At 37.2% G+C, this 17,961-nt stretch overlaps 1 protein-coding gene across 3 annotated transcripts in view; it reads right to left on the bottom strand.

The window, feature by feature from the left end:
• The window catches only part of Dip2b (disco interacting protein 2 homolog B), a 211,164-nt gene that overhangs the window by 37,016 nt on the left and 156,187 nt on the right, over positions 1–17,961 (bottom strand). For all 3 annotated transcript variants that reach the window (XM_074083360.1, XM_020179911.2, XM_074083361.1), the window contains 10 exons: positions 17,414–17,523; positions 14,422–14,524; positions 12,943–13,007; positions 11,131–11,224; positions 10,505–10,624; positions 8,946–9,060; positions 8,099–8,238; positions 7,234–7,370; positions 3,560–3,640; positions 1,421–1,548 (listed from right to left, as the gene is read on the bottom strand). In XM_074083360.1, coding sequence (XP_073939461.1) covers positions 1,421–1,548; positions 3,560–3,640; positions 7,234–7,370; positions 8,099–8,238; positions 8,946–9,060; positions 10,505–10,624; positions 11,131–11,224; positions 12,943–13,007; positions 14,422–14,524; positions 17,414–17,523 — 1,093 coding nt within the window. The remainder of the gene's footprint in view (positions 1–1,420; positions 1,549–3,559; positions 3,641–7,233; positions 7,371–8,098; positions 8,239–8,945; positions 9,061–10,504; positions 10,625–11,130; positions 11,225–12,942; positions 13,008–14,421; positions 14,525–17,413; positions 17,524–17,961) is intronic.

Raw genomic sequence — 17,961 nt, 5'->3', positions numbered from 1 at the left:
GAGCAAAGTGGTGAAGCAGAGAGCGGGAGCAAGAGTCAGACACAGGCAAGGGTGGATTACGGAGGCCTGGGAGGTTGAGGGAGGGAGGGAGGATGGAGTCGGTTCTGAATGAGGTCTCCGCTCAAATGTCCCCTTGCTAGTGAAGCTAGTAAGGCACCTCACCCCATGTGTTTTTTCTGTGCGGCACTTATCACCCTCTCACATGTTATCTGTTTTCCTCTTTACTTGGCTCCTATTTGTTTCCTACAATGAGAATGTGAGGGCAGAGACACAGGTTAGAGAATTGGGTTTACAGTGTTCACTGCCACAGCTAGAACATGTAGAACAGTTGCATGTCATTGGTACCCAATGAATATCTGCTATTCATTCAATGCATGAAAGAATGGGAAACCACTGTAGAGGTGAATATGCCGGCTCACCTGCCTGACTCCCTTCCTTCCCTCCAGCCACACATATTTATAGAACATTTACTATGTGGTAGGCATTGGAGTGCTGGGAACATAACTATGATCAAAGACAGAAAGTCTAGTGCCCCATGGAATTTATAACTCTTGGGAAGCCACACTATTACAAAAAACCCACACATTTCAGGATCTGGTTCTTTTTTTATGGTGGCACTGAGGTTTGAACTCAAGGCCTAATACTTGCTAGATGCTCCTACCACTTAAGCACTCTGCCAGTCCTGTTTTGTGTTGGGTATTTTCAAGACAGGGTTTTGCAAACTACTTGCCCAGGGCTGGCTTTGAACTGCAATTCTCCTGATCTCTGCCTCCCAAGTAGATAGGATTACAGGCATGAGCCATGGGCACAAGGCAACTGGTTCTTTTTTGATTTTTCTTACTTCTTAAAAAAACTAAAAGGACACCAAGGTTGCTTTGAAGATATGTGTTCATGATTGTAAACTGCTGAAATAACAACGACTCAAATATCTAACAAATATCTTTCTTTGAATTAATAAGAAAAAAAGACGCCTAGCTGACATTGTCCATAGGATTTAAAATTATTGGCACAATTGTGCTATGTCAATCTCCACATTAAAATGGTACAGTAACTTAGCTAGAAACAAGAGAAGTAATTCTTAAACTCCTACAGAGTGGCATTATCTTCATTAGCCTGAATGGCATACTTATGTACTGAAGAAATGTAGGAAGTGCAATGTTTTGTTTTAGAATTCTTTTCAGTACTCAACGTATAGTAATAATTAAAATTTGAAATATGGGACACAATTATGCTTTAGTCTTCCCAATTATAGCCAAAGAACTAGACACTGTGGGATAAATATTTAAAGCCCAGGCCTCTGCTATTTTTAACCCAAAACAACCTGATCATTTGGAAAAGAGAATCTACAGAACACAACTCAAATTACCCCTCCAAGATCTACCTAGGTTCCATTAGAAGTACTAACATTTGAACCACTCACCTTCCTCTATAAACAGTCTTTATTGACTCAACAGCTAATCCAGTAGCTACAATGTCATCAGCATTATGTCTGCGACCACTAACCATGAGTAATCCATCCATTTTTCCAACCACGAACACCAAGCTACCCTGAAATTGTAACAATGATTTACTTTGATTTTCATGGTTTAAATAGTAAAACAGCCTGAATTTATTTTCTACGTTAAAGTAAATTTCATTAAAAAAATATAACAAAGATGCTTGCCTAGCATGCATGTGACTCTGGGTTCAATCCCCAATACCACCCAAAAAATTAATTAAAAAATATGTATGAAAGAAAACAATGTTATTATCTTAGGGATTTTAAATAAAATGTTTCACACTTTAACATCTCTGAAATCAGTGGGGAAATAAGTAGCATTTTATAGCCAATAAGGCCTTATAGTAAGTAAGAAGGGAGTTCATTCATATTTAATCTTAGCAAAGAATTGTAAGAAAGCAACTAGGATTTCAACATGTACATTTTCCCAGCCATAAATATGTATTAGTCCATCTTCTGTATTTACTCATGGGTTGAATACAGGGGAGAAAAATGTTATTACTTCCAGAATTAGGAGATTAAAACAGTTTTAATATGTGAATGACCGTTTCAGATTTATAAGGGTGATGCTGCATCCACTTGACAAGATTAGAAATAGACTAAAAAAGAAAGGTCTGAGGGACACCATAGGAGGCTTTCAAGCAAGATAACAAAGCAGCAGGGAACTGTGACTGAAGCCCTAAAGAATCACTGTATAAATTAGCTTTCGTATTCATTACTGATATCCTTTAAGTCTTGGACCACTTACATACTATCAATGACTGATTAGTTATCTCCATATGAACGTCACTTGTTAACTTACTGAGCATAATGTAGTGCCATACAGTGACTGGGATAAGTAAGACAGAACCTCTATGCTCAAGAAGCTTTAGACCATAGAAGACACCAGAAGAGAACCAGTTATTTCTTAGGTAGGCACTTTACCACTTGAACCACTTCACCAGCCCCTGAGAACCAGTTATTTCTAACACAGTCTATAAGCACTGGTATTAGTAAGTAAAGAGAGTGAGACGGTCACTGCCAGTTCTTTAAAGTCTATTTCTCCATTTCTTTCAGTTAAGAGAATGTTTAGCTGGGTTCACCAAAAACACTGCGTTTCAGCCTCCCCTGCATCTAGGTGTGGCCATAGGATTAGTTTAGACCAATAAGATATAAGCAGAAACACTGTACAGGGGTTTCAGAGAATCTTCTTAAGAGAGAGAAAAGCTGTACTTTTTCCTCTATTTCTTGGAATGGATGTGATGGATGGAATTCCATCCTCAATAGCAGAGCAGTAAGCTAACAGGAGTTGGGTCTTTGAAAACTTTTGGTGCTGAGTGAAGAAGTCAAGACAGTAGGTGTATATTATTATTTCAGCAGAGTGATTCTCCTAGACATATGTCCTACTGCAACTCCATTAGTAGGGGACAAATAAAGTAAAATGAGTTATTTTCTTACCTAGGTAAAGCTGTGAAGAGAAGAGGGGGTAAAAGGTAATCAAAGGTAGATGGACTGATAGGGGCTTAACTAGGATAATGACTGCCTATTACAAAATAAAATCCCAACTTCTTATTACCTCATCCATATGCCTTCATAACCTGGCTCTTTGCTATCCTTGTGGGCTTATCAAGCTCACTGTGAGCCCGGTGAGAGGCGGCTTTGTGGTTCCTAGTTGGCTCTGTAAACCCAGTGTCTATAAATACTATTTGCTGAGTAATAAATTGTTTTCAAAGAATTTACTATTACACACAAAACAGTGCTCATTATTTGCATGAAAATGTTTTGTACACCATGCATTATGTTTTCCCTTTACTACTAAAAGTCACTTACTCTAGAACTCTTTTAAATTATTGTAACATGTTACTCAAATCAAAGAAAGGTAGCAAGAATAAGAAAGAAAAAGTTATGAAAATAAAAAGTCTTAGTCTGAAGGAGTCAAATGAACTTGGGTAAGGGAAACAAACATTAGCTCGTTTTATGACATTCTCACAAGAACCCTCTAAACAGACGTTAAGTGGCATTGTACTAGGACTAATCGATTTGGGTCAGATGTACCAAAATCAACATGAAAGTGTTACTTACTGGCCCTACAAATCCTAGCAGTCCTGACCGGATGAATGGCACATCCCCCACAGGAGAGCCTGCAGAATTCACTGGGATCACCTAAAAGACAAAAGAAAGAAAGTGAAAAACTTCAGTTTTTCTTAGAAAATGTATTTGATTTTTTAAGTGTATTTTTTAGAAAAATTACAATAATTAAAAATTAATTAATTTATAAAATTAAATAATTTAAGAAAAAATTCATATTTCATTATGAATCCAGTAATCCAATCTACTTCAGTGATATTTACACTTGTTTATGTCTTTGGACTTTCTAAAAAGATACACAAAATCTTTTAAAAGGGATATTATATGTACTTTTTCACTCATGTTTTTTCACATAATATATCTTGGTTACCCTTCTAATTTGGTTAACAGTTAATCCTGCTCACTTTGTAAGGTAGTAATGGAATATACCACTTCATAGGGGACAGGACAGCACAGTCCTTGGAATCAATTCTGGCTTTGCCACTTACTAATAAGGTGGTCTTTGGGCAAGTCCTAGACTCTTCTAAGCCTCAGTTTTTTCAGGCATAAAATGGAGCTGTCAATGCCTAGTCTAGGTTTGGAGTAAAGATTAAGGACTGTAAACAAAATTGCTAATTAAGCACAGCGTTTGGCCCAGACTGTTATTAGGAAATGGTAGCTCTTGGAATGTAACTAAGCTTTAGGGCTGGATAGGTATTCAAAGTTTTCACTATTACAAAACAGTGTTTTAATGAATATTACTGTATATATTTTTATGTAAAAAAGGCATGATGAGTCTTTTCAATTTTCATACACTGTTCTACAAAACTGTTGTATCAATTTAGATCCTATATAATGATGTGCATTTTTGCCCATATCACAGTTAATACTGTGTTTCCATTTTTCCAAACTTTGCCATTGTTATCTTAATTCCATTTCCTTATTAGTAATTTGGTTAAATTTCTTTTCATTTGTATTTGAGTAGTTTACTCATATGAATTTCCTGTTTGTTTTTTTTGACTGATTTTCCCTCTTTAATTTTTAAGATTTCATTTTTCTGTAGGGGAACAATTATGACAGTTAATATGTGCTAAATATTTATCATGTGCTAGATCACAGATCTATTTGCTTTATAATTAATCTCAACGCCACAAAATAGGATTATTATTTCCATTTTACAAGAGAAAGTTAAGACACAGAGTTTCATTTGCTCAAGCCAAACAGGGAGGACATGACAATAGAAAATTAGCTCTTTGTTCTCAAACGTTATTAAACTTTTTCTCTCTATGGCTTATTTATAAAATACATTTTTATTTTCTGACAAATCATTACTACATCTTTGGTCCTAGTGAAATGTTAAAAAAAAATCTTTCAGTATTTAAATTTAAATCTTCTCTCAGGATTTAAACATAAATACTACAAACTTTAATTTATGAAAGCCACGAAGTAGTTTTCTCCTCTTTTGGTTAGGAGTTCACTCTACTTTACTATCTTGTACTTATATAGGAAATCTGAAAATGTGTTCATTACTTTTAACCTAGCAATTTGACATTAAGTCTGAGAATTATGGGTAAAAAAATGCCTTAAAGGGAAGGTCATATAATAAAGTATTCGTATCTTCAAATACTGCTTGAAGCTGGGTCTGATGATACATGCTGATAATCCCAACCACTCAGAAGGCTAAGGTGAGAGGATTATGAGTCTGAAGCCAGCCCTGGCAATTTAGCACAATTCAGTTTCACCAGGCTGTAGGCATGGCTCAAGTGGCAGAGCACCTATCTTGCAAGTGCAAAAACTCTGAGTTCAAACCCCAGTATCACCAAAAATAAACAAATAAATAAACACCCCCCCCCACCAAGAAAAAAAGAAAACTCAGTTTCAAACAGCAACAACCAGTGCTTAAGGATCTTGTCTGTAGTAAGGAAAAGCCAAATAAGAAAAGTATAGGCAATGGAAACATATAGTCTAAGCATTTAAACGTAGGAGAAATAGGGCTGGGAATGTAGTTCAGTGGGAGAGTGAGAATGAGTGCTTAGCACACACAAAGCCCTGGGTTCAATCCCCGGCACAGAAAGGGGAGGGGGAGAAAAAGTGTGTGAGATTTAAAATAGTAAAATGTATATATACTCAAGAGAGGTAACTAGTCAACCAAGAGTCTATGGAAGTAAAGTAGACCAAGAAACCGGGGGTAAACATGCTTAAGAGTTTATTAATGTCCATTCTCATAAAGGTGAACTGGGAACCACCTTTGCAGGCAGGCCAGTACACAGCAGGAACAGTGATGATGATAGTGACAGACACAATGATTTACAGTGTGCCATTTTAGGCTGGGTAAACACCAATGTGAGGATCGGTCCAGGAGTTCTTAGCCCTTTTCAGGCACCATGCCATGGACAGCACAGATATGCCATCACATAGATGACACACTCTCACCAGTGACATCTATTAGTACATAACTGCATGTACTCATTCTCAAATGGGACAATATACACATAACTTCCTATGTGTCAGGAGCTGTTCTAAGGTGTCTTGCCATCTTGAGAATCATGAGTCTACATTATAGAAAAAGCTGAAAGAACTGAAAGTTGACAGCACTCAGGTAAGCCCTGTCTAACGTCATAGGGACAGAAACCATTAACCAAATTTCTCTGCTCCCTAAAATGTATCCCAAGGTGGGTTAATAATTCCAATTATGAAATTCAGACAAATATGTTCTGATTTCCAGGTCCATGGGACAAATTTCTCAGTACAACTTGGCTTTGTAGGCAGAAATGGCTGCAGGAAAGCAATGTGCTATCCAGCTAGAAGTGCCAGCTCCACTAGAGCATGAGCTCTAGTCCTGCATCCACAACAGTGCTAGGACAAGGAGGGGCTCAGGAGTAACTGCCTGCCTGAGCAATCTGACCCGTGATGGGATAGTGTGTCAATCTTACTAGCAATCTGTCATATTCAGCACTTCTTATGTTCTAGGAGCTAAGCCTTTTATAAACATTTATTTAGTCCTCCAACACCCCTGGGAGATGGTTACTGTTATTACTCACATTTTACTTATGCCTTTATTTGCTGTTTATGAGACAGGGTCTCAGTATATAGTCCAGGCTGGCCTGGAATGTGTGATCCTCTTGCCTCAGCCTCTGATTGCTGGGATTACAGTCATGTACCACCATGCCCAGTTATTACTCATTTTATTTTGCAGTAGTAGCTACTGAACCCAGGGCCTAGGCAAGTGCTCTATCACTTGAGCCATGCCCCTAGCTTTTTTTTTTTCCTGGTGGTACTGGGGTTTGAACTTAGGGCCTCACATGTGCTAGGCAGGTGCTCTGCTGCTTGAGCCACTTTGCCAGCCTTGTATTTTGTATTTGAGAAAAGGTCTCTCAAACTTTGCCTGGGCTGGCCTTGAACTTGCCACTCTCCTGCCTCTGCCTCCTGAGTAGCTGGAATTGCAGGCATGAGCTTCTATGCCTGTTTTATTTCTTACATTTTAAGAGAAAGAAACTGAAGTGTAGAGAGGCTAAGCAGCTCACCTAAGGTCAGCCAGTAAGTGGCAGAGTCAAGTTTTAATTTTAGGCATCTAGCCTCAGAAGACACACTCTCAACTAGGTTATGCTGTATCCCATCAGCCAAGGGATCTGTCCTAGTAACACCTGACCTCACCAAACATTTTGCTGTGGAATGCTAATATCATGTACCTCAAATGTATTTTTTGTCACACCAGCAAGCCCAAAGTACATCATGCCTCCAGTTCTGGAGCTAACACAGATTTCTCCAATTTCATCTGTCTTGCAGAGGTGGGGAGGTCCATCTGGTTTCACAATACACATCATGCCTAACACATAGAAAATACAGTTAAGAGACAGAAATTCTAGAAAACCTTCACAAAATAATCCCTTCCTAGGTTCACAGCTTTATCCTTAGTGAACCCAGGAGAGCTTCACATTTACAGAGTGGCATTAAAAATATCAAGTTTAGAATGCTAAAAAAGAACTTGAAACTACATCGGTATATTTGAAATTTAAACTGTTTACAGACCAGGTCATATTAAAAAAATAATTACAAACTCCAAAGAAACAGCCTAGGTGAATTAGGTATTATTCCTAGGCAGGATAAATTTAACATTCATGAAAACAGTGTGCTCTAGCTTTCTGACAATCTAATGGGTTGGCAATTACAGTGAAAACTGGATAACTTCAGTATCATTCAGTACTTAGCTTTTCATGTGCACAAGTAATTAAAGCCTTCACAGTTGATAAATCATATAGCATGGTGGAAGGTCAGCATAATTATATCTACTTAACCATTACAGAGGTTTGGAGATACTGTGTGACTAAGTACTGAACTTAGGACTCTTCCTATTTTATCAGGCTGTATTATTTCTTTTCTTCTCTTTCTTTCTCTCTGACTCCCCCCAACGCCCCTCCTCAGTGCTAGGGATCAAATGCAGCACCTTGTACATGGTAGATAGGGATTCTACCACTGCTATATCCCCAGCCCAGGCCCTGCTATTTCTGATGACACATGTTAATGAAAATACAAATGGTACTTCTCATGACTCACCACCAGGCATTACATGCCCCACATCCTGGACAGTCAGTGCTGAATTTTTATCTTCAGTATTGACCCGTATTACCCCATAGCTCAATCCATTCATTGACAAAATGGCTCTTCCTGGCAGAGGAGCCCCTGGAACTCCAGGCCTGAAAAAAAGAAAAAAAAAAAAAATCAAGCCTGGCAAATTAAATGATATCAAAAGAAAAACACGAATATGTAGCAACACAAATTTCCTCTAGCTATGATACAAAAGAAATCTCCATTAACTCTACCAAAAATATGCCAAATTAATCAAATTTGTATGTACAAAAGGACAGTCAACTTTCAAACAGGTGGAAAAAATAAAGTAACTTTCAATCAGTTATTAAGAATATATTGGTCTCCAGGTCAGCTATGGTGGCACAGGCCCATAATCGCAGTACGCAGGAGGCTGAGGCAGGAGGAATTCAAGTTCCAGGCCAGTATGGGCTACACAAAGAGACCTTGCCTCAAAAAAACAAGACAAAACAAAAGAAACATTGGTGTTGGGTGAACTATAAATGTATCTTTCATTCTTGAGTTATAATCAAGAGTAGCTTATTTCTAATCTAAGATGCTAAAGATTCTGAAAAGGAAAAGAATTAATTCGCAAATACGAAGTAAGATTAATTCAAGTAAATTTTTGGTTTACTGGATATACTTTGGGAACGAGTGGGAAAAATAAATGAGATGCTTCAAACTATTTTAGAAAGTAATTTTCACTTTTAGATTATAAAGCAGAAAATTAGAACCCCTTTCTGATCACCTGGCAAAAACTGCACATTTCATCCAAGATATAACACACATCAAAAGTATCTGATATCGTGAACAGTACCTGCGGATTGCTACAGTCATGGCTTCAGAAGATGTAGCACATGGACAGATGGCCTCAGGTTTCAGTCCATGGCTTTGGAACAGACTCAGGAAGGCATCACAGGATGACACAGACCCTAATGAGTTGGAACAGATCAACTTGAGAGCCGAAATTGTCATTTTCATTACTGCCAGAAACTGGTAAAGAGTGGGAGGCTGACATATTTGTCAGGAGAACTCATGTTGTATATCATTCATTTCATACAAATAGTTTACTATGCTGTGAGGTGGCTCAATACATTTTAGGATGAGTTAATGCATTCAGTCCATGAAAGGTGACTGATGCTATTAGTTACAACTTGGAACTAGGCTGTGGCTACCAAATTGATAGATAAATATCAGAGACAACACTGCAGGCAATATGAACCCAGTCTAATTTAGCAACACTTTTATTATAGCCAGTGCAATGCAGTCTTGGCTGAGTTCCACTTTTTTCTAGGTGATATTCTCTGACTTTTTTCTTATTAAAGTTAATCTCAACACTGTGTTTTAACCAGTTTGATCAGTGTTACTACTGACAAAAATCCACCTTCAACAACGAGTACAAGTAACTAATGGTTACTGTGTGGAGGACCAGGATTTTTATGCTTATACAGAAATGCAGGCAACACAGTAAGATCTCCAGAAGTTTTTTGCAAACTCCTTTGCTTGGGGAAATTTATATAAAGTCTATACGCTTGGTGATCTCAAGTGAGCTTTGTATCTCTCCTTTTATTTAAGGAGTACCCACAGTCACATGATAGAAAGAAGATAAAAATAAGCAAAAAGGAGTGGTTTTAAAAGTTTATAGATTGCTAGGCATGGTGACACATGTCTGAAATCCCAGCACTCAGGAGGCTGAGGCAGGAGGACCACACTAGTTCAAGGCCAGCCTGGGCTACATCAGGAGACCATGTCTGAAAAGAAAAATAAAAAGTCTTATAAATCCATCAAGAGATGTATTTGGCAATAAAAAGGAATGAAACACTGATACATGCTAAACCATTAATTCCTTGAAAATATTATGCTAATTGGAAGAATCCCCATATTGATGGAGATTCATGACTATATTCCATATTTCCATATTCCATGACTATATTCATATGAAATATCCAGAACAGGCAAATTATCTATAGAGACAAAAAGTAGAGTCATGGTTGACTATGGTTGAGAAACCATGGGGAGAAATGAAGAGTGACTGATAATGGATATGTGGCTTCTTTAAAGAGTAATAAAAATGTTTTAAACTTAGATCATGGTGATGGTAGTATAACTCTATGAATATAGCAAATATACTGAATTGTATACTTTAAGTGGGTAAATTTTATGGTATGTGAATTATTTATCAATAGAGATGTTAAAATGTTTTTAATGGGACTGAAATGTGGCTCAAGTGAAGAGTATATGCTTTGCAAGCAAAAAGCCCTGAGTTCAAACCCCAGTCCCACCAAAATAATAATAATAAAAAATTACAGAAAAGGTGCAAAATACCTAACCACCAAAGAAAGGATATTCCTGGATCCACAATTCATAAATACTCACAGGGATTCGCTCCATCAGTAACAATTAACATTCGCAGAGAACTCAGGCTCACATCCCTTTGGTCCCGATGTGCCATCATAGCCCAGTGCAAGTCTCGACATTTCACTAATGCTACTTTGGCTGTAAATTCAAGGTGGGTAAAGTTAACATAGACATCTGCTAAATTTGGTATACATCTAATATACTACATTCGGTATACGTCTAATATACTAACATTTTTACTTATTTTGGGGACCATAATTCTCACATGGCGAAAATTTTTAAAGTTTCAGAGACTGTGCCAGCTGCTCAGAGAAAAAAGGCATCATATTTAGACAATGGACTGGATACACAATTGTTTGCTCAGTGCAACCTCCAGATAAGTATCCCAGCCAAGGAAGTTATGGACAAACAGTACTCATCAATCTAATTTTCAGATTCAGAAAAATTCACCTCAGTTGGTAAGAAAGGACATTAGTGAGATAAAAGAGACAGCTCATCTAATTCTATAGTAATGGAATCCTATAAGTTGTTAAGCCAGCACAGCAAAGAAAAGTGTCTTTAAAGGGGCAATTTGAAAATCCACGAAATTTTGAAATCTTATTTCAAACAACCACATAAATAAAGCTTAGATGCTATGTGATTACCTTTGTGGGCATGTACTCTTTGAACCCAAGAGAGAGGACAGGTCTTCATAACAGAGTAGGGTACGCTAACTGTATGCATCTTATTCATTACATTCTGAAAAGCAATTGATAGCAAACACATATTTAGCATTTTAAAACTGAATTAATATTTTGTTAGCAATTTTATAGAAATATTACTCAAATACACACTCTTTGAAAAAAAATCACTGAGATATTAACAATAGGGTAGAAGTTCCTTGGCTCCCTCCTTGTTTCCCCAGAGACAATCATGATTATGAATTTGGTACGAATCCTTCTGGTCCTTTTTTCAATTCATTTGTCACCACAGAAATACACAGTATTTTTAAATAAAAGACATCATAGTATACAAATATCTGCAGCTTGCTTTTCTTCACTTAAGTTGTTTTAGATATAAATCTATGCACCTGTGTACAAGAAAGCTACATAATCCTCTTTGAACTACTGTACAGTATTCCATAATATGGCTATGTCACAGTATATTTAGGTACTTCCCTATGAATGACAAATTTCGGCTATTATAAACAATGTTTGAAGGAATTTATTTTGCTCACTTCCTTGTGCTCCTATGCAAGTGTTTTTCTATGGTAGACAGAGCAAAGTAGCACTGCTGGATCCTAGGGCACCTGCTTTTGAAATGGTAATAGGGCTGCCAAACTGCTCCCTAGCCCACCCAGTACTCTCATGTTCCTGCTGTCACATACCACAAGGTAAGAAGTCTTACAGGTGGTCCTGCCCACATCTGTTAAATGTTTGATTACATAAAGCTAATAAAGAGAGTTGAGGGTCATCATATATCCAGGATGCCCTGTTCCCAAAGAGACCTGGAGACCTGGGCTAGCAGAGTAACCACGCCTGAGTATTTAGATTGGTAGCTTTGCTTACCACCTAAATGGCTTTAAAAAAAAAAAAAACACATGATACCATTTTCCCTCCCTCAAGTTCCTACCTCCATTGACAAACTTTTGGTTTTAGGGAAAAGAGTGTTTATAACTAATTTTTCTATCTAGCACTTTGTATTACAGGAGAAGACTCCCCTTAACTCCTTTCGAGGTTTTTTGGTTTATTTTTAACTTTTAATGAAAAAAGAAAATAGCTAGACGTTAGGCATCTTTCAAGGAATATAGCTCTTCTACTTGCGGGGTACTGGATGAAAGGAGATCCTCTTCCCCTTTCCTCATGCTTCATTTTCTGACTCCCGCAGAAGCTAAGAAAGTTGGACTAGACGCTCTCTGAAGTTCTCTTCAACTTTCGGATCCTGTGTGTCTTCTCTTTCCTCTGAATTGGCATGTTACATATATATAGATATAGATAGATATATATCAATATATCTATCTATATCTATCTATCTATTATAGATATATATATCACAGCTTTCCCACATGAAATGTCCTCTTCTAGTCCTGTCCCCTAAAAATCTCCATATGGCTAAAGTTTACCTATTTTTTAAAGTCCACTTTCATCTATTATTTCTTTCACTAAAACTGCCATGATGTCCAGAGCCAGAAAGAAGTCACCTTTCTCTAATACCCATAGCATTTCACCTATTTATTATAGGAAGTATCCCCCTCTACCTTGTTACTTGCTCTCTCCTTCAATTGCAGCATGTAGCTTTTGTGTGGCAGTCATTCAATACATTTTGTCCACTGGAAATATTATATGTCCTCTAGAAAAAAATGTTATTTTGGGAGCTTAAATTTCAAACAAGCTCTGAGAGATACACTGGTTACATACCATGCTGGCCTTAAGCTTAAACACAACTTACACTGCAGGCCTTAATTCTGAACAGCTTACCGCAAACATGCCATGCCACAGCCCAGCATCCTTCTTAAAGTCTAAAACATTTACTACTGTTTCTCCTAAAATAGAAAAAAAAAAATACAATGAAATCTACTTTAGTGTTAAGTAGTAAAATCATGTTGCTTGCCTCTACTAAGAAAATGATTTGGTGCTTTCAAAGAAATGACTAAAAGCACTCAGGCTATTTTCATTGCTTGAGGTCCCTGCAAACTGGCTGATGTGGTTACAGTAGAGACACTGAGTTAGAAACTCTTTATCACTTAGGCATCTCTTCCAAGACATATTTTTATCCCTTAATTATGTAAGGAACACATACTTATTTTAGAAACTTTGGAATTTTCACAAATAGATGTAAAAAATTATACTTCTTAGAGGAAAAAATGTTGGTCTATATACGTAAGATGTGTTCTCTATACATACATACATACATATATATACTTCTAGATATATTTACATACAGATATCCAAAATAACAAAATTGGTATATACAACTCTGTACCTATTTTTTTTTGTATTTAATGATACATTGAAACAATTTATTCTTCTTTAATATTTAAGAATACGAGTTTTAGTGCCTCAGGGTATAATCCTTTATGTGAATACCTTATGATTCAATCATTCTCTATTTTGGGGCAGTCTGATTGCATACATGTACTTTTTTAAAACCAGACAAGAATGACACTTTGAAATTGTTTCATGTTGCAAAAGGAAAATGAAACACTAAAAAAAAAAAAAGAATGTTGCCAAGAACATTCTAATGTGGTAGTATGCACTGTAATCACAGCAGTTGGGAGGCTGAGGCAGGAAGATCTCAAGTTCAAGGCTGGCCCTGGCTACATAGCAAGCTGGAGGCCAACATGGGCTACATATCGAGATTCTGCCCCTCCCCTCCCCCCCAAAAAAACCAAAAGGCAAATAGTTATTATATGATACATATCAACAGATATGACACTACAGAATTTTTTTGTCTGTTTTAATCTGTACTTTTTTAGTTTAGTTTTTTTGTTTTTTTTTTTTTGAGAAAGAGTCTCACTATGTAGCCTAGGATGGCCTTTAACTAATGATCCTCCTGCCTCAGCCTCCCTAGTGCTGTGATTATAGGCATGCACCATCACGTGCCTGGTAGCTTAATCTTCTTGACTCCAAATATATAGCTGGCAGCTCTTTCTACACAGAATATGGAGGTACCTGGTATCCCACAGCTAATAATCACTTGGTTTTAACCAGGGTTCTCTTTTCTATTTCTGTACTCTTGAAGCCATGCTTTACATATTTGGGTTGCCCAGAATTTTAGTTCTTTTAAATTATGATACATTTATAAGAAAAGAAGAAAACAAAAGCAAGCCAAGAATGTGTCTTGGAACATTTCCTTCTGAATTTGGTCATTAAATGGAATCCAGTTACTGAGCGTTTTGCTCACAGTCACATGGATCTGGGGCTAACAATGAGGGCAGTCACGGGATGAGGTCTGACCTTCAGAATAATTGCAGGCCTGTGACAGAGCTTGGCAGTGAGACAACATTGCAAGCCGGGACACTGTAACTCCCATTACACTCCCTTCTTTGCTTGTTTTATACTAGGAAAATAAAACAAAACCAAAATGGGTTATTTAAATAAAACAACAACAAAATGGGTTACTTTAAATAACGAAATTAGAAGTTCAAAACAACCCTAGATAAACATCATACTGGGCTGAATGTTACATGCTGAATATCAATATTTAAGACTATGCACTTGGATCCCAAACTCTAACACACAAAGACAGCACTGGAACAAAAGGAGTGTGAAAAAGATTTAAAAGTTTAGTTATCAGTATGAAGTGGATGCTAAAAAAGCTAAAGCAAGTGATCAGAGCCGCATTGACAGAAGCACAATACCAAAGGAGTCATTCCTTGGTATCCATATGGGACTAGCTGCAGGACTCCCCTGGGATACAATGATTTGTAGGTGCTCAGTTTCTTATATAAAATGGTATAGTATTTGCATATAATTTACACCATCTTCCTCTAGACTTTAAATCATCTTTAGACTACTTATAATAATATTTAATGCTACATTAAATGGTTGCTATGTTGCACTATTTAGGGAGTAACAAGAAAAGTCTGTATATATTCAATACAGACTCAATTTTTTTTTTACTGAAAGTGAGAGTAAAGTTTCTAAGAAAGGAATACACTTTCAATACACTGAAAGCAGGTCATCTCTAGAAAGACAATGATAATGACCTCAACCTTTTTTGTAAGAGTATTTTTGAACTGCAGATGGTTGAATCCTCAGATGTGGAACCTGTGGATACAGAGGTCAGATTACACATGTCAGGCAAAGCACTGTGGAGTTAAAGGTGTATATAAGATGTGGTCCCTAAGGCTGGGATAGCTCCTGGGTGCAATACCCACTACCACAAAGAAACAGAACAAAACAAAAAACTGCTCCCTGTCCATTAGGAGCACCAGTTTGGTAAAGGAAGACCTAGACATGAATACCCTATCCACCCCTATAAATCATTCTACTTTGCTTTTATCCTCACTATTCCATTTATGTTGCTTTTAACCAAGATCATTAGCTTTTTGATTAAAGGACATTTTATATACTTTATGTAACTAGATCTTTCTGCAACATTTGAGTACTCTTTCTTGATATTTTCTCTTTCACTGGCTTTTGTGATATTTTCTTTCTCTTAGTATCTATCTTTCTCTGCCTCTGTCTCCCCTTCTAGTTATTCCCACACCATCTCTGATCATCTCTTAAATGTTAGGGCTTTCTGTTGTCTCCTACCTCTTCTTTCCACCTTACTCCATCAGGGTACTGCATCCCTGACAACTTGTAGTCCTCTATCTCCCAGGTAGGCCTCTCCTTCAGAGATCCAGACTGAAGCATCAAGTGTTCTTCTGGAGTACCTCATGTCCCATGAAACCCAATGTACCCAACATTATTCATCACCCACATTTGGCCACGAAAACTCTGATGGTGTATTTTCTATCTTAGTGAAGGATGCTGCCATTGACCCAGGTGCCAAGTCAGAAGCCCAAGTCTTTCTTGCTTCTCCACTTCCACTGTCAATCACTAAAGTCCTGCCTGTACTACTTTGTGTTTCTATCCCATCCACTTTTCTCTCTTCCGACCACAAACTTGACTTCACCTGGACAGCTGTGAAAGCTGGTCTTCCTTTCATAACCTAACCAATCTAGATACATCTTTTTATAAAAATTCATTTTTACTATTCTCCTGCTGATGATCCTTCAGGCTACTTTAAACTGACTAGCAGAGTCCTGGATCTAACAGGAGATATTATGTAAAAACTGCAAGTTAATTCAGAATAGCAGGAGCCTAGAAATATAGAGTATGGCAGTTCTACATGAAGGCAGAGTGCTAAGCACAATAAAGGGGACTCCACCTTTTAGGAAGAACTAGTGAAGACTGATAAGGAATAGTCAATGAGATAAAAGAACTGAGAGCCGAAATTAGTGATTCAAATTTTAAGGAGAATGGAATACTAACCATGTCAGCATTGAGAGATGACAGACTGAAAGTTAATCACTAAATTTGGTATTTTAATTGCTTGTCTTTTAAACATACTCAGCTCTCTTCCTTCTTTAAAAACAATCTTCCTTACACTCAATAATACTCCATCATTCCTCAAAGCTACTGCCTACTCTCTTTCTTTTATACCCAAAGTTATCTGATGTTAATATTTGTTATTACAATAGTATTCAAAGGTGGGTGGTTATTTTTTCCCTAAACCTTTTAAAAAATATTGAATGACTGCTTACTCATTAATTTAGCAAACAGCTGGGGAGTATATGTCTCAAACAGGAAGGATGCAGAGGGGTGAAGGGCAAAGCTTCAGAGTCACACAACCTGATTTTGAGAACCTGCTCTGCCATTTTTGAGTCATGTAACCTTGGTCTCTTCATATACAGAGTAGTTTTTACTAGTTGAAAACTCTCAAGGTACTTATAAGGACTAAATGAGGTAACGTATTTAAGGCATTTAGCCTGGTCTTGGTTAAGACTTGATCTTACAGTTGGATCCTATTGCCTATCAATCAAGTTCCTATACTAACCTTCAATATTAAACTTTCCAACTATATGCTTCTTTTTTGCTCTTTATTTTCCATTTGTAGAACTTACTTTCTTCAAGCACAGCTATTTTCCCTCATTTCTATATTCCCTGTCTCAACTCCCTTTAAGAGCAGCAGAAAAATTTCTTTGCCAATAAGTAATTTCATAAACCTTTGTACTTCTCAAATGTCTTGGTAATTTTCTTATATTAAGGATCAATTTCTTTGCTATCTTTCTTTTGAATGAGTGCTTATGATAAAAAAAATTAGAACAGAAGGTCTACTACACAGCATTTTATAAGTCAAAAGATGGAAAACCCACAAAACAAGAGAATGGTCTATCATTAAAGTAGCAACTAAAGCCAAAGGAGAGCCAGAAAGCAGGTGCATAGTCTCAGGACATACCTCAATGTATGCTGGTTCTGTACCAGCAGGTGAGATGTGAGGCTGCCAGTCTTTAGGTGGCTTTGAAAGGTACTTTGAATCTGTTACAACCCACTTGAGCCGAGGCCAACCTAAATCAAACCCAAAGCAAAATGGAATTGCATAAGCCATCACAGAAGGAGTTCACACTGAACCGGTCATTTTACATATCAAGAGACCAAGCTAAGATCATTTTATAATCAACAAATACTTTATTTTTATTAGTCTTTAATGATAAATTGTCAATACAATTATGCCTTCTTTCAAAGTACATTCACTCCACATGCTAATTATAGGCCTTGATATTACCTCAACAATTGGGAGGTCCATTTGGCAGTGGAAGTCCACTGAGGTTAGTGGTCTATCCTCTGTCTCTACATGGAGCATTTAGCTTTACTGTACAGAGTAGTAGCTTTATCCAATCATCAGCATAAAGGTTAAGGGTGTGGGCTGTGGAATCAGACAGATTTGGGTTCAAATCACTGCTCTTCCATTTATTCACTGGGACTTTGGGCAAATTACTTAACCTT

Source organism: Castor canadensis, chromosome 8 (assembly GCF_047511655.1).
Source record: "Castor canadensis chromosome 8, mCasCan1.hap1v2, whole genome shotgun sequence".
NCBI lineage: Eukaryota > Metazoa > Chordata > Mammalia > Rodentia > Castoridae > Castor > Castor canadensis.
Note: the sequence above shows the minus strand (reverse complement) of the source record. Positions and strands in the feature narration are given on the sequence as shown.